This window comes from Rhinatrema bivittatum, chromosome 1 (assembly GCF_901001135.1).
Source record: "Rhinatrema bivittatum chromosome 1, aRhiBiv1.1, whole genome shotgun sequence".
Lineage (NCBI taxonomy): Eukaryota > Metazoa > Chordata > Amphibia > Gymnophiona > Rhinatrematidae > Rhinatrema > Rhinatrema bivittatum.
The window spans coordinates 770,744,438-770,772,119 of NC_042615.1; the positions used below are offsets into that span (position 1 = coordinate 770,744,438).

The 27,682-nt window shown below is 44.2% G+C and overlaps 1 protein-coding gene across 6 annotated transcripts in view; it reads left to right on the forward strand.

The window, feature by feature from the left end:
• TCF4 (transcription factor 4) overlaps positions 1 to 27,682 on the forward strand; it is an 815,154-nt gene that overhangs the window by 650,026 nt on the left and 137,446 nt on the right. For all 6 annotated transcript variants that reach the window (XM_029579771.1, XM_029579775.1, XM_029579788.1 and 3 more), the window contains 2 exons: positions 3,589 to 3,722; positions 18,458 to 18,590. In XM_029579771.1, coding sequence (XP_029435631.1) covers positions 3,589 to 3,722; positions 18,458 to 18,590 — 267 coding nt within the window. The remainder of the gene's footprint in view (positions 1 to 3,588; positions 3,723 to 18,457; positions 18,591 to 27,682) is intronic.

Here is a 27,682-nt window from a genome sequence, read left to right on the forward strand (position 1 = left end):
TCTATTGAATTGTCTGAATTATCTGTAACACCTTTGTTGGTAGGATAGTTTGGGATATATTATTCATTATTGAAGAATTGAGCAGCATTTTGAGGTGGACAAGTGTGCAAACCTGTTGTCTTAGGGGACTGGTTTTGTGTGACACTAGGGCAGCATTTTCTTGTTTAAATAATTGTGTGGGTTTTTTGTTTTTTTTTTAAATGCTAAGTGTATGATGGTGTCTTTTCTCTCTGGCTTCCTACTCCTTGTGTTCATCTCTTCCTCTCCTGCAGCACTTTGATGCAGATAAGTGTGCAAGCTTGTTTTGTTCTTTTTGTAATTTGTGATTTTTGGATATCAGATATACTTCAGTGTTACATACTGAGCACAACACAAAAATGTTTACTAATGGGAAATGATTACAACATCTCAATCTTAAGCCTGTGAAATATATTAAGCTAATAATGTGGTTCCCTATGATAAGATGAGGTATGATACCGTTAGCATTTGTTGGAAAGTTTTTGTAAAAAGTATTTATTTGAGCAACCTCACTCATTGTTTTATGACCTTACTTGTTTCCTCTGATATTATTTGATGCACGGTCATTGCAAGTCTTTACATATTACATTTTGGAGGTTAAATGCTTGTGGGAATGCATGCAAATTTCAAAAGAGTTCCACTGGCCTCTGGGATGTTATCTAGTTGCTAGACACATCGCTTGATATCTTGATTGCCCCAGGGAGTAGAATTCAGAGTTGCAGCTATGTCGGATGCGTGTGCTACTCATATGGTATTATTTGTCAGCCTATGAATCCTGACCACGAGTATCCTCTGCCTCTAGATTATTCCCAGGTGAATATGGCTCTCAGCAGTATTTTATTGCTGTGGCAATCTAAATGAAGCAAGTGGATGGAATGTAGAGAGCTTAGCATCATTTGTTTTACAAGCCAGTATCGCAATACCATGTAGTCCTGCTTATCTGGTATAAGGCATTACTGTATTGGTTCGTTACAGAAGAGAATCGTAATAGCTCCATATATAATATGATTTAGGAGCCATACATATCATTAGGTTACCCCATGGGTAAGCATTGCTGGAGCTGTACTAAGAGAGTGAGGAGTAATTTAGGAGTCACTACAGGAACCTGTTGCAGAATTTGGAGCACTCAGTAGGGTACATTGTGGAAAACCTGTGGCATATGGCTAGGGGACTGGGATTCAAGGCAGCCTTAAAAGGCTATTTCTGACCCCCTCACCATCAGCAGCATAGTTGTGGGTATTTTCTTTGAGTTGTAATTGGGAGAGTGGGGGGGGGGGGTCTGTCCATACCTTGGTTTCTGTGAATGAGAAGGGGGTCATCCACTCTCCCATCAATTGCTACTACAGTGCTAACTGTGATGGTGACAGATGGAGACAGAGGAGTAGCTTCTGACGGCCTCTCCATTTCAATTGCTTATCCCTGTTCTAGACAAGAAGGATTTCAGAGGGGTTGGGTTTAACTTTCTTATTTCTGCCTCAATTAAGGGGGATTTAAATTCCCTGCAGACGTTAGCAATCCCGAGCCGTTGAAATTGCCATATACCTCCACTTTTAAGGACTCCATCGGATGCCCCTATTACGAGGTTACTGTGTATATTGTGATGATTTGCTAAAGGCTGAGCATTAGCATGATGGGCTTGTTAATTTTAGAATTCTGTATATGCTGCAGCTATGCATTGCCAATATAATATTATCGTATCTGTTCTGAATTCCATGTCAGCATGGTTACTCAGGAGAAGAGGGGAGGGGCTCAAGAATGGGGGTGTGGGAGTTAGCTAGGGTACACACATGGTGGGCTGGACTGCCAGAGAATTGTGCTACTGGCAGAGTCATGATGCAGGCACTGGAGAGAGCATAGTATCTGTTAGCATTTCATGTTGCCCTTGATCGTTTATGCACAAGAAATACAGAGGCCCATATTCAGATAGCAGATAGCAAAGTTAGTAAGAAAATAAATAAATATACCTTTGGAGGTATATTAAATAGTACAGCCACACTATTGAATAGAGCGAGCTGTCTTAAAGTTAATGAGCTAGTTTAGCCAACTAACTTTAGAACTGCTCTTTGGCCCCACCAGACTTAGCTGGATAAGTTTGCCAGCTAACTCTGAATATCGGAATAAATGGGTAACTTATCCGACTAGCTCAACTCCTCCCAGTTACGCCCTGGAAATGCCCCTAACTTAGGCCTGGATTCTCTAAGGTCGCAGACCTTAGAGAATCCGGCAGTAACTGGGAGGGGGGGGGAGTGGGCCTGCGAAAGCCGGCAGCCATCGCACCACTGCGGTGCGCTGGCTGCCGGCTTTCGCATCGAACAACTACATCATAAAAGGTGTAGTTATTCGGCGCGAAACTAGCGGCGATAAGGGTCCTTACCTTTCGCCGCCAGCGATATCTCCGCAGCGTCGGCTCTGGTACCGCCCCGACTCTTCCGGGGGCCGACTCCGCCCCCATTTAGTGATCGCACGTGTGCGATTGCTTTTGAAAATGACCCCCTTAGCTGGTTAAATTTTAGCCAGCTAACTGCTGAAAAATTCATTTAGATGGACAACTTCTGAGTTATTCGGCTAAATGCTTTTGAATATGGACCTCTTTGACTATTAAATTTAGTTTTGTTTTTAACTTTTTTTTTCTCCTGATACTAAAGATGGTTTTGATTTCCTTTTATGCAAAATGCTTAACATCAAATTTAGTCTTGAAAGTTGTGTCACTCAGATCCTATTTCAGAGTATGACTTCTGCAGCTGGTTCCATGGAAACGTTTCACACTTTCCTAATATTAGACTCAGTTCAAAAGTGAGGTTTCCCAAACATTTGGCCTCATGTCAGCTGCTATCAGGGCTTTATTTTACAGAAGACCTGAGATCAGCTAGTTTGAACAATTAGGTATTTCTAGTTAGTTAAGTCTAATATTGAGCTCTTCGTAATTTACTCAGGCTTTACTTGTGTTAGTGAAATGCTTGCAAGGGGAAATAAATACAGCACCATACCAATTTACTTAGGCAGGGATGTGCATTCATTTGAAATAACATAGACAATGTTAATGACATTGTCTATGTCGTTTCTTGTTTTCAAAACGAAATGCTAAAAACCGACAAAATTTTGTGTTTTTCTTATATGATTTTTAGTGCGCACTATTTCTGAATAGTGCACACTATTTGGAACCAGTACGCACCATTTGCAAAATAGTGTGCACTATTCAGAAATAGTGTGTACTCTTTCCAAAATGTAAAAAAAAAAAAAGACTCAAGGGGAAAACATTAATTAGAATGAAAATCAACCCCCAGACAACATAACACAAAATAATATTTTTGGCCTGCACACCCCTGATAGATATATACTGGGTGAGGCTGGTTAAATGAAAGTGCAAACACTAAAATCTCCTCAGCAATTCAACAAAGCTTAGGACAAAAAAGGGAATTCAGAATGATAATTTATTTCAACTATTAACTGGATTTATTTTATTTATTGGTTACTACTGTCTTTGTTCATTGTATTGTGTTAAAACATTTATAATGATGTAGATGGTACAATGTCTTCAAGGAAGCCATATTGATTCTTTCTACTTTTCAGATGGTCATCACAGCAGTGATCCTTGGAGTTCCTCCAGTGGGATAAACCAACCTGGATATGGAGGGATGCTGGGCAATTCTTCGCATATTCCACAGTCTAGCAGCTACTGCAGTCTGCATCCACACGAGCGCTTGGTAAGACAGCATGCTGGCATCACAGAGATGGGCGATGACTTTTCCTGTCCCCTTTCTCCATATTGATTTGTCACTACATACCTTGTTCCTTTGTTGTTATAAGCACCTTTACATCATCTTTTTGAGCGGCTGTTCATTTAAAACTGTTTTTTGGTAGTAATTCAAATTTTGTTCAAGATGTACGAAATTCATGTAATTAATAAAAAGACTATATTCTGAATGGAGCAGTAACCCGATCTGAAACTTGGATTTGTGACTATGATATATAGTGCTGTGCCCAACAGATTGAGCAAAGATTCCTGATGTGATTTCATTATGTTTCAATGCGTGTGCTTTTAAGAATTAAGTTTCTTTTGTTAATGAACAGTACAGTTGGGGGCAATTTTGAAATTTCCTGAGGAATTTACAAGTTCACAGGTCCCTGCACACTTGTTTTGAAAGGGAAACAGGCCAGAGATTGACCCTTTGAAAATATGGAGCCGATGGGAGCCGTGGGTATAGAAGTACACATAGCCGGGCCTGTGTCTAGGGTGGAAAAATTATGGGGGGGGGGGGGGGGGGAGAGAAGCAGGCCAGTTGAAAATGTGTTGCCTCCCAGTTCTGTTGAATCTCACTCAGCAGAGAAACATAGAAACATAGAAACATAGAAATGACGGCAGAAGAAGACCAAATGGCCCATCCAGTCTGCCCAGCAAGCTTCACACATTTTTTCTCTCATACTTATCTGTTTCTCTTAGCTCTTGGTTCTATTTCCCTTCCACCCCCAGTTTTAATGTAGAGAGCAGTGATGGAGCTGCATCCAAGTGAAATATCTAGCTTGATTAGTTCGGGGTAGTAGCCGCCGCAATAAGCAAGCTACACCCATGCTTATTTGTTTTACCCAGCCTATGTTATACAGCCCTTATTGGTTGTTTTTCTTCTCCCCTGCCGTTGAAGCAGGGAGCTATGCTGGATACGCATGAAGTATCAGTCTTCTCCCATGCTGTTGAAGCAGAGAGCCATGCTGGATGTGCATTGAAAGTGAAGTATCAGGCACATTTGGTTTGGGGTAGTAACCGCCGTAACAAGCCAGCTACTCCCCGTTTTGTGAGTGCGAACCCTCATTTTCTCCCCTGCCGTTGAAGCACAGAGCTCTGCTGGATGTGTGAAGTATCGGTTTTTCTTCTCCCCTGCCGTTGAATCTGAGAACTATGCTGTATATGCATTGAAAGTGAAGTATCAGACTTATTTGATTTGGGGTAGTAACCGCCGTAACAAGCCAGCTACTCCCCTCTTTGTGAGTGTGAATCCTTTTTTCCACATTTCCTCTTGCTGTTGAAGCTTAGAGCGATGTTGGAGTCACAGTAAGCATGTGTATGTTTATTTAATAAGGGTATTGACTCCAGGCAGTAGCCCTCATTCTGGCGAGTCACCCACTCTTCATTGGCGGCCTCTTGACTTTATGGATCCACAGTGTTTATCCCATGCCCCTTTGAAGTCCTTCACAGTTCTGGTCTTCACCACATCCTCAGGAAGGGCATTCCAGGCATCCACCACCCTCTCCGTGAAGAAATACTTCCTGACATTGGTTCTGAATCTTCCTCCCTGGAGCTTCAAATCGTGACCCCTGGTTCTGGTGATTTTTTTCCTACGGAAAAGGTTTGTCGTTGTCTTTTGATCATTAACACCTTTCAAGTATCTGAAAGTCTGTATCATGTCACCTCTGCTCCTCCTTTCCTCCAGGGTGTACATATTTAGATTCTTCAATCTCTCCTCGTACGTCATCCGATGAAGATCCTCCACCTTCCTGGTCGCCCTTCTCTGTACCGCCTCCATCTTGTCTTTGTCTTTTTGAAGATACGGTCTCCAGAACTGAACACAGTACTCCAGGTGAGGCCTCACCAAGGACCTGTACAAGGGAATAATCACTTCCCTTTTCTTACTCGATATTCCTCTCTCTATGCAGCCCAGCATTCTTCTGGCTTTAGCTATCGCCTTGTCGCATTGTTTCGCCGATTTCAGATCATTAGACACCATCACCTTAAGGTCCCTCTCCTGCTCCGTGCACATCAGCCTTTCCCCGCCCATCGAATACAGTTCATTCGGATTTCCACTCCCCATATGCATGACTTTGCACTTCTTGGCATTGAATCTCAGCTGCCATATCTTCGACCAATCTTCCAGTTTCCTTAGATCTCGTCTCATTCTCTCCACTCCTTCCGGCGTGTCCACTCTGTTGCAGATCTTTGTGTCATCCGCAAAAAGACAAACCTTACCTTCTATCCCGTCCGCAATGTCGCTCACAAAGATATTGAACAGGACCGGTCCCAACACCGATCCTTGCGGTACACCACTTAAAACCGCTCTCTCTTCAGAGAAGGTTCCATTTACCATCACACATTGTCTTCTGTCCGTCAACCAATTTGCAATCCAGGTCACCACCTCGGCACTCACTCCCAAGCTTCTCGTTTATTCACCAGTCTCCTGTGCGGAACCGTATCAAAAGCTTTGCTGAAATCCAAGTATATGATATCGAGCGCTCTTCCTCGATCCAATTCCTTGGTTACCCAGTCAAAAAAATCAATCAGGTTTGTCTGACAGGATCTTCCTCTGGTGAATCCATGCTGCCTCTGGTCCATCAATTCTCCCGACTGTAGATATTTCACTATTCTCTCTTTCAACAGTGACTCCATTACTTTTCCCACCACCGAAGTGAGGCTAACCGGTCTGTAGTTACCAGCCTCCTCTCTGTTCCCACTCTTGTGAAGCGGGACCACCACCGCTCTTCTCCAATCACTCGGCACCACTCCCGTTTCTAGGGATCTATTGAACAGGTCGCACAGCGGTCCCGCCAGCACATCTCTGAGCTCCCTCAGTATCCTTGGATGAATCCCATCAGGCCCCATGGCTTTGTCCACTTTCAGATTCTTTAGCTCTTCCCATACTTTATCTACTGTAAATGGATTTTCCTCTGTTCCGCTTCCCTCCAGTTTCTTGTTGTGTAGAGATGGTCCTTCTCCAGGGTCGTCTTTAGTGAACACAGAGCTGAAGTATTCGTTTAATATTTCTGCCATTTCTTCGTCTCTCTCCACACATTGATCATTTCCACCTTTCAATTTCACTATACCACTTTGGACTTTTCTCTTTTCGCTGATGTATCTGAAAAATGTTTTGTCACCATATTTTATCTCCTTGGCAATCCTCTCTTCCGCTTGACTTTTTGCCAACTTGATTAATTTCTTAGTCTCCCTCAGTTGAATCAGATATTCTTCTTTGTGCTCCTCCCTTTGGGATCTTTTGTATTTCTTGTATGCAGTTCTTTTAGCTTTAATTTTGTCAGCCACCTCCTTTGAGAACCAGATAGGTTTCATTTTTCTTTTGCTTTTCTTTACATTTCTAACATATAGAGCAGTTGCCTTGGCGATTGCTCCTTTTAGATTGGTCCACTGCTGATCCACATCTCTCTCGTTTTCCCATCCATTTAGTTCTTCCTCTAGGTACTTCCCCATTTCCTCAAAGTCTGTGTTTTTGAACTGTAAAACTCTGGTCTTTGTGCTTCTTTTCCATATTCTTTTAGTGATATTAAACCATACCGTTTGATGATCACTGGTGCTGAGGTGGGCGCCCACCTGGACATCGGAGACGTTATCTCCATTAGTGAGCACTAAGTCGAGAATAGTTCCTTCTCTCGTGGGTTCCAATACCATTTGTTTGAACAAAGATACTTGCATGGCATCCACTATTGCTCTACTGTTTTTAGATTCTGCAGATGGGATTTTCCAGTCTACATCTGGCATATTAAAGTCACCAACGATCATCACTTCCCCTTTCTTACCTATCTTATGGATGTCTTCAACCAGATCTCTGTCTAGCTCTTCCTTTTGGTTTGGAGGCCTGTAAACCACTCCAATATAAATGGATGCTCCATCATCTGTTTTTAGGTTGACCCATAGTGCTTCTTCCTTGCCCCAACTTCCTTGCAGCTCAGATGCTTGGATATTATTTCTGACATAAAGAGCCACACCTCCCCCTTTTCTATCCACTCTGTCCTTCCTTAACAAGTTGTAGCCTGGTATTGCTGTATCCCAATCATGAGATTCTGTGAACCATGTCTCTGTGATAGCAACGATGTCCAGTTCTGCCTCTGTCATTAGGGCCTGCAGATCTGGGATTTTATTTCCCAAACTATGAGCATTTGTAGTCATAGCTTTCCAGGTACTCTCTTTATGGTTATTGCTTTTCCTGTACTCCTTATGAGACTTTAGTTGAGATTTGTTATTCACTTTACTCTTTCCTTTTGCAGTTGTACCATTGATGACAGAGTTATCCATCTCAATTAGCTTTTTCTTTTGGTTATGGATCTTGAAATTCTGCATGCATTGTTTTTTTCTCTTTTCTGGTAACACGTCAATGTTTTTCTCTAGAATTTTTTCAGTTAATATAGGGAGGGCTTTATGTTCCTGTTGCATTTGATACTGTGTGTGTCTCCTTGTTACAGGTCTAATTCTACCAGAGCCCACTGTGATCCTGTTTTTTAATGATTTACTTGATGAACTAATTGAGTGGGGGGGTATACTTGTTGGCTTCCCATCTGTCAAGAATGGGTGACTGTGGGACACATGTGTTATCCTACCTGAGTCTACTGTATTTCTTTTTCTTGACTCCTGGTTATTCTTTGGCTGCTTCCTGCTCCAAACCCTCCGGAGGCCACAGCGCACAGCAGGAAGCCAAGAAAAGCCACTCTGCTCCTTAATCCTGATCCCGTTCTCCTGTCTGTCATGGACTTAAGAGGAGGAGGTGACCCTGGAGCAGACTAAAGAAGGCTGTGCCTTAGATGTTCTGCTCGGTTGTCAGAAGAGGGAATGGAGAGAGGGGGGAGAAAAAGATGGGCAACAGCACCAACAGTGCCTTAGGAGCAGCAAAATTCTAAACCCGTCACTTCACACATTAAATGTGAGCTTGCTTTTCTTACTGCTTGCAGTGGAAGAGGCTCGTTGCTTCATGCGCAGTAGTTGTGCACATTAATGTCACACTGAGCGTGGCCTATTGGACAAATGCTTACTGCGTCTGATGTTGAAAAGGAGAAAATTGTAATCCATCAAGTTCAGTCCTTTTTGACTGTACCAGACCTGTCCTGGAATAATTAATGAACAAACATATTTCAAACTTCTTAATGCCAAACTGCTTCTGTATTTTGACCTTTTGTTGTAGCTTCCATGGTCTACTGCAGAAGTTGATTTCACGGTCTTTTCACCAATGCAACAAAAAAATAAAAAAATAAAAATAAAACCTTCTTCGTAAGTAAGCAAAATAAACCTTTTATGAGCGACTGGCTGGCCTCCAATACAGCTTACGAAATCCTCTCTTAATTTCACTTATGGTTCTTTCACCTACTGTTCATCTAACTGTTCTAAAAAAAAAATGATCAGGTAAGTAGTAATTTCTCACTTCTTAGCATCCAGTCAGATGAATCCAGAACAAGTGGGAATGTGTGTGTGTGTGTGTGATATAGTTATGCTCAAGGCCCCTGGTCTCCCATGATTCTGTGGGTGTGGGAAGAGCCGTAAAATCTGCCCCTTTCTGTGGAATGTGCAGTTCCCCGCAGAATTGCCATGGGAAACCAGGAAGCTGGATCCAGCTTTGCTGAGTAGAGATGACGTCAAATCTGCTCAACTCTTCCCCCTCCCTGTGCGAACATGCCTGCGTGCATGAGGAGGAAGTGGAGAGCTGTAGTACATCAGGCCGCGTTGTCCTTCTCCTCTGTTGGCAGAAGAGAAGGATGGCCTAATATGCTACCCAATTCCAACTTGCAGTGACCAAATGCTGAGATGGGGAGGAGGGAGTTATTAAAGAGGCTGGGGGAGGGGGAATGGGGAAAGGAAGGAAAGAAATATTAGACTTGAGGGAGAGCAAGGGAGAAGGAGGAGTTTATTACAGAAGCTAAAGGGAGAAAAGGAAGGAATGAGTTAATATAGATGCTGGGGAAAGAGGGAGTTATTACAGAGGCTGGAAGGCAAGGTGGTTCTTATAGAGGATGGAGGCGGGGGTAAGATGATAGGTGAAGGTGTGAAACAGACAGAGGCTAAGGGATAGGGAAAAAATGAGAGGGGGTATGTGAAAGAAGCTTGGGAAGGACGGGTGGTGTGGGTGTGTGTGTGTGTGTGTATGGGTAGGTGGGCTTGAGAGCTGTGAATCCCAGATCAGGAAGATCTGTAATCTTGTCTGAACTGATTACTATGTTCAAGTTAATGAAGATGAAGAAATTCTGTTACCTTTTATGCTCTGAATAAACCTTGTTTCTTAGCATTCAGTCAGATGAATCCAGAACAAGTGGGTTTGCGCTCTCCTACCAGACTGAGCAAAGTGACGTCACAGTATATAATCCCCTCCAGTGACATCAGCCTGCTAATAGTCTCCGTCTCCAGCAGATGGTGGACGTGCATCTCCAAACTGGGGATTGCTTTGATTTGAGAAAAGGAGAAAAATAATTTGCCCCGCTCTCCTGGGTGATACCATAAGGTCCTTCCCTTACTTGAGAATTCCTGAGGTGATTTACATAGTTCCTCAGAATTGTGCCTTGGTCCGGTTGCTGGATTTTCAGCTGTCATGGACTTAGCTGCTTACTTACCAGTAATCTCTAACACATAGCCACACAGGAGGACTATAATACAATCATTTGACAGCCAAGGAAGGGAAGCTGGATTCATCTAACTTCTTAAAAAAAAAAAAAAAGGAAATTATCAGGTAAGTAGTAATTTCTCATTTCTTAGCATCCAGTCAGATGAATCCAGAACAAGTGGGATGTACCCAAGCTACTCCCTCATAGGGCAGGAGGCTGCCCGGTGTCCAGACAAAACCGCACATGCAAAGGCTGTATCCTCCTGGGCCTGCACATCCAGACGATAATACCTGGAAAAGGTGTGTGAGGAGGACCACGTCACAGCTCGGCAAATGTCAATGGGAGACAACAATCTAACTTTTGCCCATGACACTGCCTGAGCCCTAGTGGAATAAGCCCTAATCTGACTAGGTAACGGCTTCCCAGAATCCACGTATGCAGCCTTGGCTAGCTCCTTAATCCAGTGAGCGACTGTAGCCTGCGAGGCTGGCTCTCCCTGTCTAGTACTGCCAGTTGTACCTTTCAATCATGTCTTCTACCTCGACAAAATGGAGAAGCTCTTCAGGGCGAGAAAGTCCGAGCCCTTGACATCAGCATCGGTGGTGTCGATGCTTAAGGACCATGGAGCCGCACCGATGGACACTGAGCGGGGCCCTCCACTCTTTCGTGCCGCGAGCGGATAGGGGCACCATAGACTGACCCTTGTCAGTCTCCTCCAGGTTGAGGTCATCGGGTTTGTCTTCGACCTCGGCAAGGGGGGAAAGACCGAGCCAAACACCAAGGGAAGCCAAAGAAGCATCAGAACCAGTTGCCTTTGATGTATAATGCAAGGCTCAGGTTTGTTATGGCGCTAGCCGTGATGCCCCAAAATTGTTCCCATGGCGAGGAGTGTCTATCCTCCATCGATGCCGGGGGTCCGCATCAGTCTCTGCCGGTCCTATGTCAGTTGCTGATTCACCTCGAGGTTCCGAGGAAGATCTGGCCACCCTTCCTACCTCCCAGACCGTTTTGGTATTGGCAACTTTTGAGGAGGAGTTGGTGCAGAATCCAGCTAGCGGTCGATTGGGCGCTGCGGGGCATTGAGTCGATGCATCGACGGTATCAGTACCTGGGCTCTTCCTGCCGGAAACGTTGCTGGAGCATCTCACTGTGCTCATTGGTGTGTTACCGACCCATCTGGTGTCAGTTTCCAGGGAGCCATCGATGACCAGCAGGGCACTGATGATTCTGCCGACCAATGTGGTGGTTGTTGCCGGCTCCTCTGAGGAGGAAGCCTTCTTGGTGTCAGTGACGGCCTCATGGCCTGTAGTCCCCCCATCCAGCTTTGCCGGGTCCGGTGCCGGTGGCACCAGTGTCTAGTTCTCTGGACAAAAACCGAATGCCTAGGGCCCCATCCCCTGTGGACTACAGCGAGGATGAGGCTCCTGATGATCCCTAGGGAGATGACACTGTGGAATCCTCCTCAGAGGACTCGGAAGTTCTCCCCTCAGAACTGTTTCCTCCAGAGGAGTGAAAGACGTCTCCTCCTGAGGACCTGACCTTCTCAGGATTTGTGCAGGTGATGGCAGAGGCCATCCCATTTCAGTTGAAGATGGAGGAGGATGCCAGGCACAAAATGCTGGAGATCCTTCAGTTTGTGGAGGCACCTAAAGAGATTGTGGCGGGCCCGGGGCATGAGATCTTTAAGGAGTTGCTGTTGAGGATCTGGGAGCACCCCCAGGAAGGCAAACAGGGTTTAACTCATCCAACAGGTACCAGATTTGACAAGCGTAAGCTGGCACATCAATCGGTAGTGGTTGAATCCACCCTCAAGAAGGCCAAGCGCTCTCAGACCCATGCTTCAGCTCCCCCGGGGAGAGAGCACAGAGCACTGGACGCCCTTTGAGGAAAGTTTTTCAGGGGGCTATGCTCATTGCCTGCATTGTCCCCTACCAGCTCCGTATGAGCCAATGCCCTCACAACCTCTGGTAGCAGGTGCAAGAGGCGGCTGAGCGGCTTCCTCAGCAGCAGCAGGACACCTTACTGTCGCTGGTGCATCAGGGCCTGGAATGCAGAAAACACGAGGTGTGCTCCACCTACGATGTTTTTGAAATGGCAGCGAGAGTCTCTGCAGCGGGAATTGGTGCCCCCAGAATGGCATGACTGCGGACCTCGGATCCCTGACCGGAAGTATAGGTAAGACTCGCTGACCTGAGAGAACCTCTTCAGGGATAAGGTGAGGGACGCAGTGGCCCAGCTGTGGGATCATCATGAGTCCCTCCAACAACTCTCTGCCAGCACTTCAGACCATCCCTCCTCAGCCAGGAGGTTGGCAAAACATAGGAAGAAGAAGTCTTTCTACCACGAGAGGAAGTACTATCCTCCAGCCCCTTGATCCCGTTCTCAGAGGGTGAGCTCTCGTGGCCGTTCCAGGCAGCGCCCCTGCCAAATCCCAAACAGAGAGCATCAGCCAATCACCCGTACCTAAGACGCTGGACCGGGGCAGGCTATGGTTCTTCACAAATCGGTGGCCCAGTATAACTTTAGACTAGTGGGTTCTGTCCATCGTCCGCCAAGGGTACCGATTAAATCTATTTGGTATCCCACCAAATTCTGCTCCGAGCCCATTTTGGGGGCCAATAGTACATCAGGAGGTACTCTTACAGGAGCTCTCTACCCTCTTAATGGCCAGAGCAGTCGAGCCTGTCCTACCAGGGCAAAGAGGGCAGGGATTCTACTTCCGGTACTTCCTAATTTCAGAGAGAACAGGGGAATTCCGTCCCATCCTAGACCTGAGGGCCTTGAACAAATTTCTGAAAAAAAGAAAAGTTCAAGATGGTTTCCCTAGACACCCTGATTCCCCTCCTGAAAAATGGGAATTGGCTATCCTTCCTTGATATAAAGGACGCATACACTCATATAGAGATCTTTCCAGGTCACATGAATTATCTCAGATTTGTGGTGGGGAAACAGCACTCCCAGTACAGAGTATTGCCATTCGGCCCTACGTGTCTTTACAAAGTATCTGGTCATGGTGGGGGCGCACCTCCGCAGGCTGGGAGTGCATGTTTTCCCTTATCGTGCCTCTCGAGCAGAGACAGATCGGTCCTTGCACTTGACCATCTGTGTGCTGGAATCATTAGGGTTCATCATCAATTACCCGAAGTCTCACCTCAGCCCATCACTTTAATTGGATTTCATAGGAGCCTTACTAGACATGGCTCAGGCAAAGGCCTTCCTGCTGCATTCCAGGGTGTCCATAGCAGAGGTGATTCAACAGAACCAGCAGGTGTCAGTTCGGCACATATTTTGGCTGCTGGGCCACATGGCAGCAACCGTCCATGTCACTCCCTAGGCATGCTTACACATGCATGGAGCCCAGTGGACTTTGAGGTCACAATGGCGCCAAGCCACCCAGAACCTTCAGGATCGCATCTGCATCACTTCATCCCTCCAGGACTCCTTGTACTGGTGGCGCATTCTCTCAGATTTGGAGCAGGGAATATCTTTCCAAACTCCCCCTACCCAAATTGTCCTTACCATGGATGCGTCCACCCTGGGGTGGGATGCCCATGTAGAGGGGCTTCGCACCTAGGGTCTATGATCTGCTCAGGAAGTGCAGTGTCAAATCAACTTCCTGGAGCTCCGGGCAATCAGGTATGCTCTATGGGCTTTCAGGGATCGGCTGACCAAAATTGTCCTGATCCAAACAGACAAGCAAGTAGTGATGTGGTATGTCAACAAGCAGGGAGGCATAGGGTCGTACCTTCTGTGTCAGGAGGTGGTCAAGATCTGGTCCTGGGCTTTGTCCCATGGAATGGTGCTTCGGGCCATTTATATGGCCAGAACAGAGAAAGTCACAGCGGACAGACTGAGTCGGGTCTTCAGACCCCACGAGTGGCCACTTGACCAGGGGTAGCGAATCGGATCTTCCACCAGACTTGGACTTGTTCACATCCCCCGCAACAGGAAGGTGACTCAGTTCTGCTCCCTGTACAGGTCAGATGGCAAACCAGCCTTGGATACTTTTGCTCGCCATTGGGGCAAGGGTCTTCTCTATTCATATCCTACGCTTCCTCTAGTAACGAAGACTCTCCTGAAACTTTGAGAGGACCGAGGAACTATGATCTTCATAGCCCCTCATTGGCCAAAGCAGGTCTAGTTTCCACTCCTTTGGGAGTTATCCTTCTGGAAACAAATTAGTCTGGGGACTTCTCCAGTTCTCATCACGCAGGATCAGGGCAGGCTGTGGCATCCCAACCTCAGGCCCTGTCACTCACAGCCTGGATATTGCAAGGCTGAGTCTGCAGCCACTGGATCTTTCCAAAGATGTGTATCGGGTCCTGGTAGTTTCTAGAAAGCCTTCCACTAGAAAGTGCTACGGACTGAAGTAGAGGAGGTTTTTCGTGTGTTGTGAGCAAAAGGCCTTAGATTCTTTCTCCTACCCCACACAAAAACTGCTTGACTACCTTCTGCACCTATCTGAGGTTGGCCTAAAAACCAACTCCATTAGAGTTCATCTAAGTGCAATTGGAGCATACCAACAATGTGTAGATGGTATGCTCATCTATGTACAACCCATAGTTGTACATTTCATGTGGGGCCTGCTTCAGTTGAAGCCTCCCCTAAGGCCTCCCGCTGTGGTTTGGGACCTCAACGTGTGCTAGCTCAGCTGATGAAATCTCGTTTTGAGTTGCTGCAAACCTGTGACCCTGAGGTTCCTGACCTAGAAGGTCATATTTTTGGTGGTGGTCACTTCAGCGTGCTGGGTCAGCAAGCTCCAGGCCTTAGCGACTTATCCACCTTATACCAGGTTTTATCATGACAGGGTGTAACAGGTGTTCTACTAGGACGGCAGGATATTAGTCCTCACGAAACTCACCCGTCACCCCATGGAGTTGGGTTTCTCCTGTGGTTTATTATTTTATTTTTATTGTAATTCTTTGTTACGAGTCTGAAGAGGGACCCCGCATGGAAACATGGCATAGGGCATGCTGGGCATGTTCAGTGTATCTAGTCAAAGTTCCAGAAACTTTTATATAAGTTTTCCCTGCTGGACAACATCCGATGATGTCACCCATGTATGAGGACTAACATCCTGCTGCCTAGGAGAATACCTGTTACAGGTAAGCAACTCTGTTTTCTCAAATATACATTCAAATGAGTGGTATCATATAAACAAAAGTGTACACATCTTACAAATATCGCAAAAATGTATTGAATATTTAACATATTGCAATATGTATTCTCATAAACATGATGAATAGTAATATATCACATTTAACAATTTACATAGAAATGGCGGCAGAAAAGGACTAAATGGTCCATCCAATCTGCCCAGCAAGCTTATGGTAGCACCAGCCGTGCCATACAGGGCTCCCCCATAAAGGTATCATCAGGGGATGGCAACTGCCATGCCTTACAAATTACCCTCATACTTAGTTTCCCAAACCGTTAAAGTCAGGGCCCTTGTTGGTTGCTGTCCGAGTCCAATTCCTCGTTATCGCTTGCCGTTGAAGCAGAGAGCAATGTTGGAGTTACATCCAAGTCAAGGCTTATTGGTTAAGGGTGGTAACAGCTCCATCAGCAAGTTACCTCCATGCTTATTTGTTTTCCCAGACCCTAAAATTCATGTCCTTATTGCTTTTTGTCCAAAACCAATTCCCCTTTTCCTCTTTTCCCCCTGCCATTAAAGCAGAGAGCAGTGAGTAACATCAACAGTATGAATGCCTGTAGTGACAATATGAAGGCTTGTTGGTTAAGAGTAGTAACTGCCATACCAACAAGTTACTCTCATGCGCTGTTTTCCTCATGCCCCTTTGAAATCCTTCACCGTTTTTGTCTTCACCACCTCCTCCGGAAGGGCATTCCAGGCATCCACCATCCTCTCCGTGAAGAAATATTTCCTGACATTGGTTCTGAGTCGTCGTCCCTGGAGTTTCATTTCGTGACCCTAGTTCTACTTATTTCTTTCCAGAGGAGAAGGTTTGTTAAATTTGCATCATTAAAATCTTTCAGGTATCTAAAGGTCTCTATCATATCTCCCCTGCTCCTCCAGGGTATACATATTTAGGACCTTCAACCTTTCCTAAATAAGGGGTTGATTTTAAGATCTGCACATGCGCATCCATGTGCACGCAGTTCTCGGCATACGCACATGGATGCACCGATTTTAAAACATGCGTGCGCATGTGCAGGCATCCCATGACTCACACGCGCAGGGGGGAATTTTCAAATTACGTTCAGGGACATGATCGGCCTTTTTTTCCAGTTCCCTCCCAGACCGCTTCAATTAAGGAGCGGACTGGGAGGGAGCTTCCCTACCCCCCTACCTATCCCTTCCTCCCCTTTCCCCTCTCCACCCCAACCCCTAACCCCTACTTAGTTACCCCAAATTTTTTTATTTCAATACTTACTGCTACTCTGGAGCAGAACTATTTTCTGTGCACCGGCTGGCTGCCGGTGCACGCTTCCCCGGGACAGCGTCTAATGGCGTTGTCCTGGCCCACCACCGCCCCTCCCCACTCAGACCCCGCCCCGGCCCGCCCCTTTTGAGAGGCCCAGCACTTCGGTGCGTAACAGAGGTTACGCGTGTGGCCGGGCCCTTCCAAAAATGCAAGCGGCATGCGTAAGGCCCGGCCATGCGCATATCCTCCGAAATTTACATGTGCGAGCCGTTTAAAATTTGGACATAAGTCATTTGATGGAACACCCCCCCCCCCCCACCACCACCATTTTTGTTGCCCTTCTCTGGACCACCTCCATCCTGTTTCTGTCCCTTTTGAGATACGGTCTCCAGAACTGAGCATAGTACTCCAGGTGAGACCTCACCAAGGACCTGTACAAGGGGATAATCACTTCCTTTTTCTTACTGGTTATTCCTCTCTCTATGCAGCCCAGCATTCTTCTGGCTTTAGCTATAGCCTTGTCACAATGCATTGATAAACAATTGGTAAAATATAACATACAATGATTTTTTTATGTGTGTATCACCCTAAACAAACATAACTGGTTTACATTAAAATAACAGCTAACTTCATGTCCATTATGACAGCTGTACCTTCTAAAAACTATTCACACCATACATCTCAACAACTCTCACACAATGTCTGTGACTCCCAAAGAAGACAATCAAAATGGTTCCTTCAAAGTAAGACTATGGCTCTCTCGATGAACTCAATATCTTACCAATTGTTCCTCACAAATGTCCAAGAAGACTCTATACTCACTGAATACTCCCCATAAAACGCCAACAAGGGACCCTTGTTTTGCCAACAGACTTCTTCAGGGGGATGACCTTCTGTTAAATTCAGTGCTGTTTGAGGACTGGAGTTGGCCACTCCTGTACTAAAACATTGAAAATACCGGAAGATAATGTAGGCAGAGAAAATGTTCTGCTAAGTCCCTAACTTCTCCCCAATGCAGGTCCCAACCCCTCCTTTCTCCCCTTCCGATCCAGGCCCCAACCTCCCTACCTACACCCAACAACACTAAGATTACACTCCCCCCCACACACCCAATCAAAAGTGGCCCAAGCTTCCCTCTCACTCCTTCAGAATGAATCCTTACCATTTGGGTGGGTCTCAATCTTTGGCAGCAGGAAGAACGTGAGAGCCATCCTGATGGCAGTGCTGGACACTGGTAAATAACACCACCTGGCGGTGCTTCTCCACTAACTGACTTCAGTGAAGTTTTTGTGAATATATATTTCCTTCAAATTTTTTTTTTGTTAAGTAGAAAACCATTTCATGGTGAAGGACTATCATATACCACATCACTTTTAAGGAGCAAACTACATATGTAATGCAGAAAGGACACAGTTTATAATGTAAATGAATACATGTTCTTATTCCGGGCAGCATGTATCAGGCATGTTTTTTTGCACTGTTTTGCACCATTCTACATGGAAATTGGTCTCTCCTGATTTTTCATAATATGTTTCTCCATAAATTGGCATTCACAATAACAGAGTTCCATTTTATGTGAAAACCAAAAGTATGTGTGAAAAGAAATTTGTCCTAAATGTTTTACAGATAATAAAAGAAATCTTGTGTCATCAGATGAATGTTATTAGAAAATATTCTTTGCATAAGACAGTGTAGGTTTGGAAATTATACTGCTTTTCTAACGTGTTCTGTTTCATATTTTGCCACCGCAGAGCTATCCATCACACTCCTCAGCAGACATCAATTCCAGTCTTCCTCCAATGTCAACTTTCCACCGTAGCGGCACAAATCATTTCAGCACCTCTTCCTGCACACCGCCCGCCAATGGAACAGACAGTATGATGGGTGAGTTAGAGAGGCGTCTTCTGCCAGAATGGTTCATCAGAGCCTAGTTCAGTCTACCAGGCCAGGCACCCCTTGCGTTATTGTGATACCAGTGCCTTGGCCTGTTAAATATTGTTTACATAAAAATATATAATGCAGTAAAATACCTAATTACTATAGGTCAAATGCAGCTACGGAAACTGTAAATATAACACAGCAGAAGTTAAAAATCTTACTGGAGGACCCGTTTCTCCCGTCTCTGCCATTGAGAGAGATCACAGACTCTGTCTCCTACCTTTCTACCTTTTCTCCTTGTTTATTTAGACCGAAAAGGAAGTGTACAGAACAGCTTTGAATGTTCACAGTGTCTTTTGCCACAAAAAATGCATTAAAATGATCTGATAATTTTGATTTGAAAGAAAGTGAACACATAGTACCATGGCCTGAAAGAGCAAACAATGAAGACAACTCAGACTGGGAAAGTTAGCACAGAAGGGAAGGAATCTGATCTGACATTTTGGAAATAATTTAAAACAAAACTCAGCTGGTGAGACGACCATTAAAGATCCTGCAGATTTCTATGGCTAGGCTTTGGATACCCCGAGAAAACTCCATTGTACAGCTTGGCTTTTTCGTAGTCTGCACAGAATAAAGCAGAATTGAATAAGAACATAAGAAATTGCCATGCTGGGTCAGACCAAGGGGCCATCAAGCCCAGCATCCTGTTTCCAACAGAGGCTAAACCAGGCCATAAGAACCTGGCAAGTACCCAAACACCAAGAAGATCCCATGCTACTGATACAATTAATAGCAGTGGCTATTCCCTAAGTAAACTTGATTAATAGCAGTTAATGGACTTCTCTTCCAAGAACTTATCCAAACCTTTTTTGAACCCAGCTACACTAACTACACTAACGACATCCTCTGGCAACAAATTCCAGAGCTTTATTGTGCGTTGAGTGAAAAAGAATTTTCTCCGATTAGTCTTAAATGTGCTACTTGCTAACTTCATGGAATGCCCCCTAGTCCTTCTGTTATTCGAAAGTGTAAATAACTGATTCACATCTACTCATTCCAGACCTCTCATGATCTTAAATACCTCTATCATATCCCCCCTCAGCTGTCTCTTCTCCAAGCTGAACAACCCTAACCTCATAAGGGAGCTGTTCCATCCCCTTTATCATTTTGGTCACCCTTCTCTGTACTTTCTCCAGTGCAACTATATCATTTTTGAGATGCAGTGACCAGAATTGTATACAGTACTCAAGCTGCGGTCTCACCATGGAGCAATATAGAGGCATTATGACATTTTCCGTTTTATTCACCATTGCCTTCCTAATAATTCCTAACATTCTGTTTGCTTTTTTAACAGCTGCAGCACACTGAGCGGACAATTTTTAAGTATTATCCACTATGATGCCTAGATCTTTTTCCTGGGTGATAGCTCCTATTATGGAACCTAACATCGTCTAACTACAGCAAGGGTTATTTTTCCCTATATGCAACACCTTGCACTTGTCCACATTAAATTTTATCTGCCATTTGGATGGCCAATTTTCCAGTCTTGCAAGGTCCTCCTGTAATGTTTCACAATCTGCTTGTGATTTAACTACTCTGAATAATTTTGTATCATCCGCAGATTTGATAACCTCACTCATCGTATTCCTTTCCAGTTCATTTATATATATATTGAAAAGCACCGGTCCAAGTACAGATCCCTGAGGCACTCCACTGTTTACCCTTTTCCACTGAGAAAATTGACCATTTAATCCTACTTTCTGTTTCCTGTCTTTTAAACAGTTTGTAATCCACGAAAGGATCTCGCCTCCTATCCCATGACTTTTAAGTTTTCTTAGAAGCCTCTCATGAGGGACTTTGTCAAACGCCTTCTGAAAATCCAAATATACTACATCTACCGGTTCAGCTTTATCCACATGTTTATTAACCCTTTCAAAAAAATAAAACAGATTTGTTAGGCAAGACTTCCCTTTGGTAAATCCATGTTGACTGTGTTCCATTAAACCATGTCTTTCTATATGCTCTACGATTTTGATCTTGAGAATAGTTTCCACTATCTTTCCCGGCACTGAAGTCAGGCTCAATGATCTATAGTTACCCGGATTGCTACTGGAGCCTTTTTTAAATATTGGGGTTACATTGGCCACCCTCCAATCTTCAGGCACAATGGATGATTTTAACGATAGGTTACAAATTTTAACTAATAGAACAGAAATTTCATTTTTTAGTTCCTTCAATACCCTAGGATGCATAACATCCGGTCCAGGTGATTTGCTACTCTTTAGTTTGTCAATCTGGCCTACTACATCTTCCAGGTTCACAGTGATTTTGTTCAGTTCGTCTGACTCATCACCCCTGAAAACCAGCTCTGGAACTGGTATCTCCCCAATATCCTCATTAGTAATGGTCTTTGGGTGACGACTCCATGTTCTGGAGCATTGTGCCATTCTTAAGTGATCCATCTTTTGCATTGTTTCTGTAGTAGAATAAATGATATCAGCATATCTACCCAATTACCAGGATGACAAGCAGGGTGCACATAGTTTTGTGCATAGTTTTGTGCGCAACAATTGTGTGCAATATTAGATACCTTAAGAATGGGGGTTCATGCAGTAACTCATGGAGCACTATTTTCAAAATCTCCATAAATTTGGTTCATCTTTTACCATAAATTGCCTTTCTATAATTCCCTCTATCAACAAAGCATGAGTTCATTTATAGCATTGGCTTTTCTGTAACAGGAGAAATAATTGACCCAGGAACAGGGTTATCAGCATAGTATGTATTTTTGATGCATGGTTAATTACTACAGATAAATTTGACAGGCAACCGTAGTCATCATATACTGTGTAATCTTTCCAGAAGTTCGTATGACATGTAGCAGTCCCCTCACAGTACTGGCTAAAAGCTTTACATTCATGTTATAAAATGTGTTACGGATTAGCCCTTAAATTAGCCTGGAGCACTCATATCTGGAAGACACAATCTATATCACACTTAAAGGATTCAATCGGTTCATGCATTATGCGCGATGTTATAACTAATACAAACCAAAGAGAACCCATGCTAGCGATCTAAATTGTGTCAATCTTCCCCTTACGGTTGCTCCTAGAAGTTCAGAGAATGGACAGGGGGGTGCACAATAAAGAGGAATTGTTTTATTTATTTATTTTTTGAAAGTAGCAACTGAAAAGAAAAAGATTTTAATTGGTACGGAGTGTACATTCCTACCTGCCATGTGTTCTTTTGAAATGTTGTGTAGTAGAGGAAAGGCAGAGTTTTCTTTTAACAAGACAGAAAGCAGCAGTTATAAATACTGAAACAGAGCCTTTGATGTTGCAAATTCCACCCAGCTGAATGCAACAGTTCTCACAAAATACTTGAAGTTCCCGACTTCTGAAAGGGATGCCAGTAAGATTCCCCCCCCCCCTCCAAAAAAAAAAATTGGTCAGCCGTATATGAAAGAGGTTTTCTGTTCTGAAAGAGATCCGCTTTGACTGGATATAATGCTTGATCTTTTGCCATGTATTAACAGTATGTTCTCCCAGATCTGGCATCATTCACTGTATAAGCTACCATTTATCGATCCAGATATAGTGCATCATATGCTAAAGGTTATGGGGAATATTTCTTTGTTTTTTCCATGAAACTTGTCTCTTACTGTCACTTCTATGACATGTTCCTATGACATGTCTAACTCTTTCAGTATTGGTCTTGGTTTCATAGTAGTTTTATCGTCAGTCACAGAGTGGCCTATGTACTCATGGTTTTCTCTCATTATGTGTCTATTGGAAATTTGCTTAGTAGGCGGGATCTTCAGTGCTATATTTTTTACAAATATTTTTAGCTTTGAGGTATTATGGGCTAGTGAACTGTCATATAAGATCCGAGAAATACAAATTGCATTCACTGTGTCTTTCTACCTTTCGGGAATCCCAAAATGTTTGAATTCACCTGGTTTGCCTTCTTCTACATCTGAGCTTCCAACCCAGTCAGAATCTGCCCCAACCCCGCTCAGTCATTAATTGCCATTTATATTTCTTCTGTAACAGGGGTGGGGAACCTCCAGCCCACAGCTCAAACTCATCTAGCCTGACACAAGATCTCACCCACTCCCACTCCCAACTCCTTCCTCCGATAACAGTTGATCACTGCAGGAGCTCTCGCCCATCTACTGCTGTCACAGTTTCCAGGTTCATAAGAAACATAAGAAATTGCCATACTGGGTCAGACCAAGGGTCCATCAAGCCTAGCATCCTGTTTCCAGCAGTGGCCAATCCAGGCCATAAGAACCTGGCAAGTACCCAGAAACTAAGCCTAAACTGATGGCAGTAATAGCAGTGGCTATTTTTTAAGTCAACTTGATTAATAGCAAGTAATGGACTTCTCCTTCAGGAGCTTATCCAAACCTTTTTTAAACCCAGCTACACTAACTGCACTAACCACATCCTCTGGCAACAAATTCCAGAGCTTAATTGTGCATTGAGTGAAAGAGAATTTTCTCCAATTAGTTTTAAATGTGCCACAATGTAACTTCATGGAGTGGCCCCTAGTCCTTCTATTATCCGAAAGAGTAAATAACTGATTCATATTTACCCGTTCTAGACCTCTCATGATTTCACCAGCAAGTTGCATCATTGGAAGGGGTCTCTATGACGTTGGAGGGGATCACTAGCATCCAAGGGGACCTCCTGGATCTTGGGGCACAATTTGGGCTGCAAACATTTGAATCTGCCTAGCCTAATGCAGTCCTGTAACTAATCTATCCATGGCAGCAAGTCTTCAGTAGGGAACCACAGACTGGGGTAGATTTCATAAACTTGCGCAAACGCATACTTTTGTTCGCGCGATTTCAATAGTTACGCGCGTAGCTGCGCTTATCCATTAAAATCCGGGGTTGGCGCGCGCAAGGCTGCCCAAAATTGGCAGCCTGCGCACGCCGAGTCGCGCAGTCTGCCTCCGTTCCCTCGGAGGCCGCTCCGAAATCGAAGTGGCCTCGGAGGGAACTTTCCTTCCGCCTCCCCCCACCTTCCCCTCCCTTCCCCTACCTAACCCACCCCCATGTTCCGATCCGAGGGCTGGTCTGGAGGCTGCAGCCACGCCCCCGGAACACCCCCGGGCCAAAACCACATCCGCGGATCCGCCCCGGGTGATGCGCCGCCCGTGTCACGCCCCCCCGACACACAACCCGATGATGCGTGGATCGCGACCCCCCCCGACAGGCCCCCCCCCAGGAAAGCCCCGGGACTTAAGCACGTCCCGGGGCTTTGCGCGCACCGGAAGCCTATGCAACATAGGCTCGGCACGCGCAGGGCGTGTTTGGGCCAGGTTTTCGGGGGCTACACGCGTATCTTATGCGTGTACCCCTTTGAAAATCTGGCCCACTATGTTTTCGTTTGTAATGATTTATACTTGTAACCTGAATCCCTCTTCTGGTTGTTGCTTGTGTACAATGGTTAAGATTCCTTCCTCCTGGATGGCTCCATACAATTCCCAGGCCTTACCAGCTCAAAGGCTGGAAGCCTGATCCAGGTAGTGAATCCTCGTGGCAACATGCAGTCCTGCCACTTTGCCAGCTCATAGATTAGCCCATAGGGTATTAATCTTTGATTTTAATTCTAGTACAATCTCATATTCACCAGACTATTTCACTGTTAGCTTGCCTTCACTATCATAATTGCTTGGAAATCTGTTCTGAGAATGTTTTTTAAGGAATTAATAATGTCAAAGCATTTAGTTTAGCCATAATTGATTCAAAATATCAAAAATTAGAAATCTTTTTTTTGGAAGGCAGAAGAGATTATTATAGACCAGGGGTGGCAATTCCAGTACTCGAGGGACATATACCAGTCTGATTTTTAGGATAATCCTAATGAATATGCATGAAATTGATTTGCATACAACTGAGGCAGTATGCATAAAAATCACTCTCATGCATATTCATTAGGGATATTTTGAAAACCCAACAGGTTTGTGCCCTTCAATGACCAAAGTTGTTCACTCAGTTATAGAGAACTCTTCTGAAATGTGTGGGAGCTGACACTGTCCACTATTCATAATACCTGCCAGTTGGGTTGATGAGCTTAGGCCTTTGTTTTTTTCCTCTAATGTACAGGATTCTGAATGTTTCTTTTTAAGTACTGTAGGTATTTTTAGAGACATCTAGTCGAAAGGACCCTTTCTGTCTTCTGCTGGATTTAATGGCATCCCCTAGCTCTCCAATGCACTAAAAAAAGTAAAAATCCCATCCATTCTATGCATGGAACCCTCCATGCTCATAAAACTTATCCTTCCCACTCTTCCATAAAATATTGTTTTGTTCTAAGTGTATGTGTTACTCACTCTAAGATTAATCTGAAAACAAAAATTGACAGTGCTCATTTTCTTTTCTCCTATTTTATATCCCCTTCCAAGTTACCTATCCCAGTCATTTTGGTGATAGCCCTCAGTCAGGTACATTCACTAGGGCTCACCATACAACCCTGAAGTTGTAAGCCCTAAGTCTGGACTTCAGGTGTCACTATTACATAGTGACCAGGAGTCACTTCCTGCAAGGTTCATGAGGGCTGCTACAACAGCATCTCCGACCAACCCAGAAAGCAGAAAACCTGACCTGGATATTGAACCCAGCCCATCTGCATGATAGCAGGCAGTTCTTGGCACTGAGCCACGAGGTTGGCTAGGCAAGGCTGTTATTCACACTAAGGTCATCCCTTCACTGCATTTCTGGCTTTTGCTTTCTGAAATGCCAAAGCCTTCCGTTTTGCTCGTTATTACAGACTGCTTAAATAAACAGTTCTCCATTAAAGGAGTGCTTCCACCAACTCAGTATGTAATTATGTGTCGTGGAAGGTAATAATTATGCAAGAAAACTAAAAAAGTTTCTCCTTTCAAGATTCCGTGTGCCACTTTAAAGTACAGCTCAGGTAATCTGCAGAAGAGCCACTGTGTTTACGGGTGTGTTGTTTTCAAGCATACGCATTGTCCTCGTATTTAGTATAAACCCATTGAAATGGTAGTGCTCTGCTTGGGTTTGTTTTTTTTTTCACTTTTCTCCATGTGACATGTTTTGCAGTTTAAATGAGCTCGCAGGAAGAAGAAAGAAAATCAACGCTGCCACTTCTATGGTGTGAAACATAATGTATGCCAGTCATAACATCACAAGTAAACAAAATGGCTTCATCTTAGCTAAACCCAAATATGAAGCAGTTTTATAAAATATGAAAATGGAAATATTTAACTTTATTTCCGTAGCTGCATAGTTATTGGTGTGCAGTAGCTAATGTGATTTAAAGTCAAATATGTGGCAGATCTCCTGTAAGTTAGCGGCGTGGAGGAGAAGCTAGTGGTTAGCACATCAAAACCAGCATTCAAATCCTATTTCTCCCACTTGACTTCGGGCAAGTTATTTAACCTTCTTTTGCCTTAGGTTCCAGTTTAGATCTGAATCTTCTTGGGCAGAGAACTACCTATTGGGCCTGATTATAGCTCAGACTTGGAAAGGCAAGGAATTCAATCCAAGAATGAGCATTTGCTTTATTTTCAAAATGCTTTCTCTCATTGTGGATCTCTCACAAAAGCTGCTGCGAAAACAGGTTCCACGGTCTTTGGTTACTCTACTGTTTTGCAGGTTGGAAACCCTACCACTGTATCTTTTGCTGATTTGAGCCTGATGTACTAAAAGGTTTTTCCCGTTTTGTGTCTATGGGAAAAATGTAAACAGGTTAATTTTAAAACGAGGGCGTGTGGCCCATGCATGCATGCACGTCTGGGCGCGCAAGCAGAGACACGCTGGAATTTTAAATCATGCACACGGCTTGAGCATTTATGATTTAAAATATGCCTATCGTGCATAAGTTTGCTGCTAATTTTAAGAGCTTACTCGAGCAAGTGAGGGAATTTTATAACAGACGCGCATCTAGCCCAAGACCAGTTTTACCAGCTCGTCCACCAGTTTGCCCAGTCTAGAGCTAGGTCATTCCAAACCCCCTGGTTCTTTAGCCTGCACTCCTCCCTGTTAACCAAGACCTCTCAAGCACTTCATAGCTGCCAGGAAATAGTTTTATATCAACTGACTCCTCCTCCATAGGAGAAGTAACTTTGCGCTGAAAAATACCTGGGTGCGCACCCAGACGAGTAGATAGTTATGCGCATATCTCTTGGCTCCACCCCTGAATGCCCATGCCCCGCCCACATTTCCCAATGTGAGATATTTGAGCATCAGCACTAGTGCATGCATGTAGGTGGCTTAAAATGTCAGGTGGACACGCGTGTGTGCTAGATGTGCGCCCATTTCCTGATTTTTAGCGCACCCCTGTTTTAAAATTCACCTTAAAGTGAGGAGGGAGAAGAGCAGGAAGGAAGGAAACATGCTGGTGAGAAGGAGCAGGGAAAGGGAATGCAGGCAGGTGTTTGGGGGGATGGGAATGGGGGACTGTGGTGGGAGGCAAGTAAGTATATGCCAAATGTGCCTATGGGTGGTGGCGGAAACAAATAGAGGCAGCCCTGTTTGTAATGCATAGAAAATGGATGGATGGATTTATTTATTATACAAGGTATACAAAGAAGGAAGAACTTGTGCATGCAATCAGACAGGAAGAATGTCTACAATGAACACAATTAGAAAAGAATGTATATATTGTTGATTTATCTTACATCTTGAATAAAGTAGTGTGGTTTTCATGTTAGACTACTTGAATACATAGAAATAAGAATCAGCAAACAAGTTATAGGTGATAGTTATTTACTGGACTATGCACCCTTCCTCAGGTCAATGAAGAAACAGCAATGGGTTAAAATAGTACAGAATGAGCCTTGCTGTCTCTGTCACCTTCGTCAACCCCTACACTCTCCTTTAACTAAACAGAAACTACCAAATTCCTATTAAAGCAACCTGGAACTTACTGCCAATGCAGGCAAAATCGCTTATTCTCCAGTTAAACTGTACAGTTCTTTCATTGGTGTCTTGAAGTAAGCATAGCTCTTGAATGCTAGTCAAAAACATACTTAGTTCAGTAAAACGATATCATCTACAAGTTATTTGTTGATCCTTATTTCTACAATACACAGGGAATGCAATCAGAGAAGTATTTGTG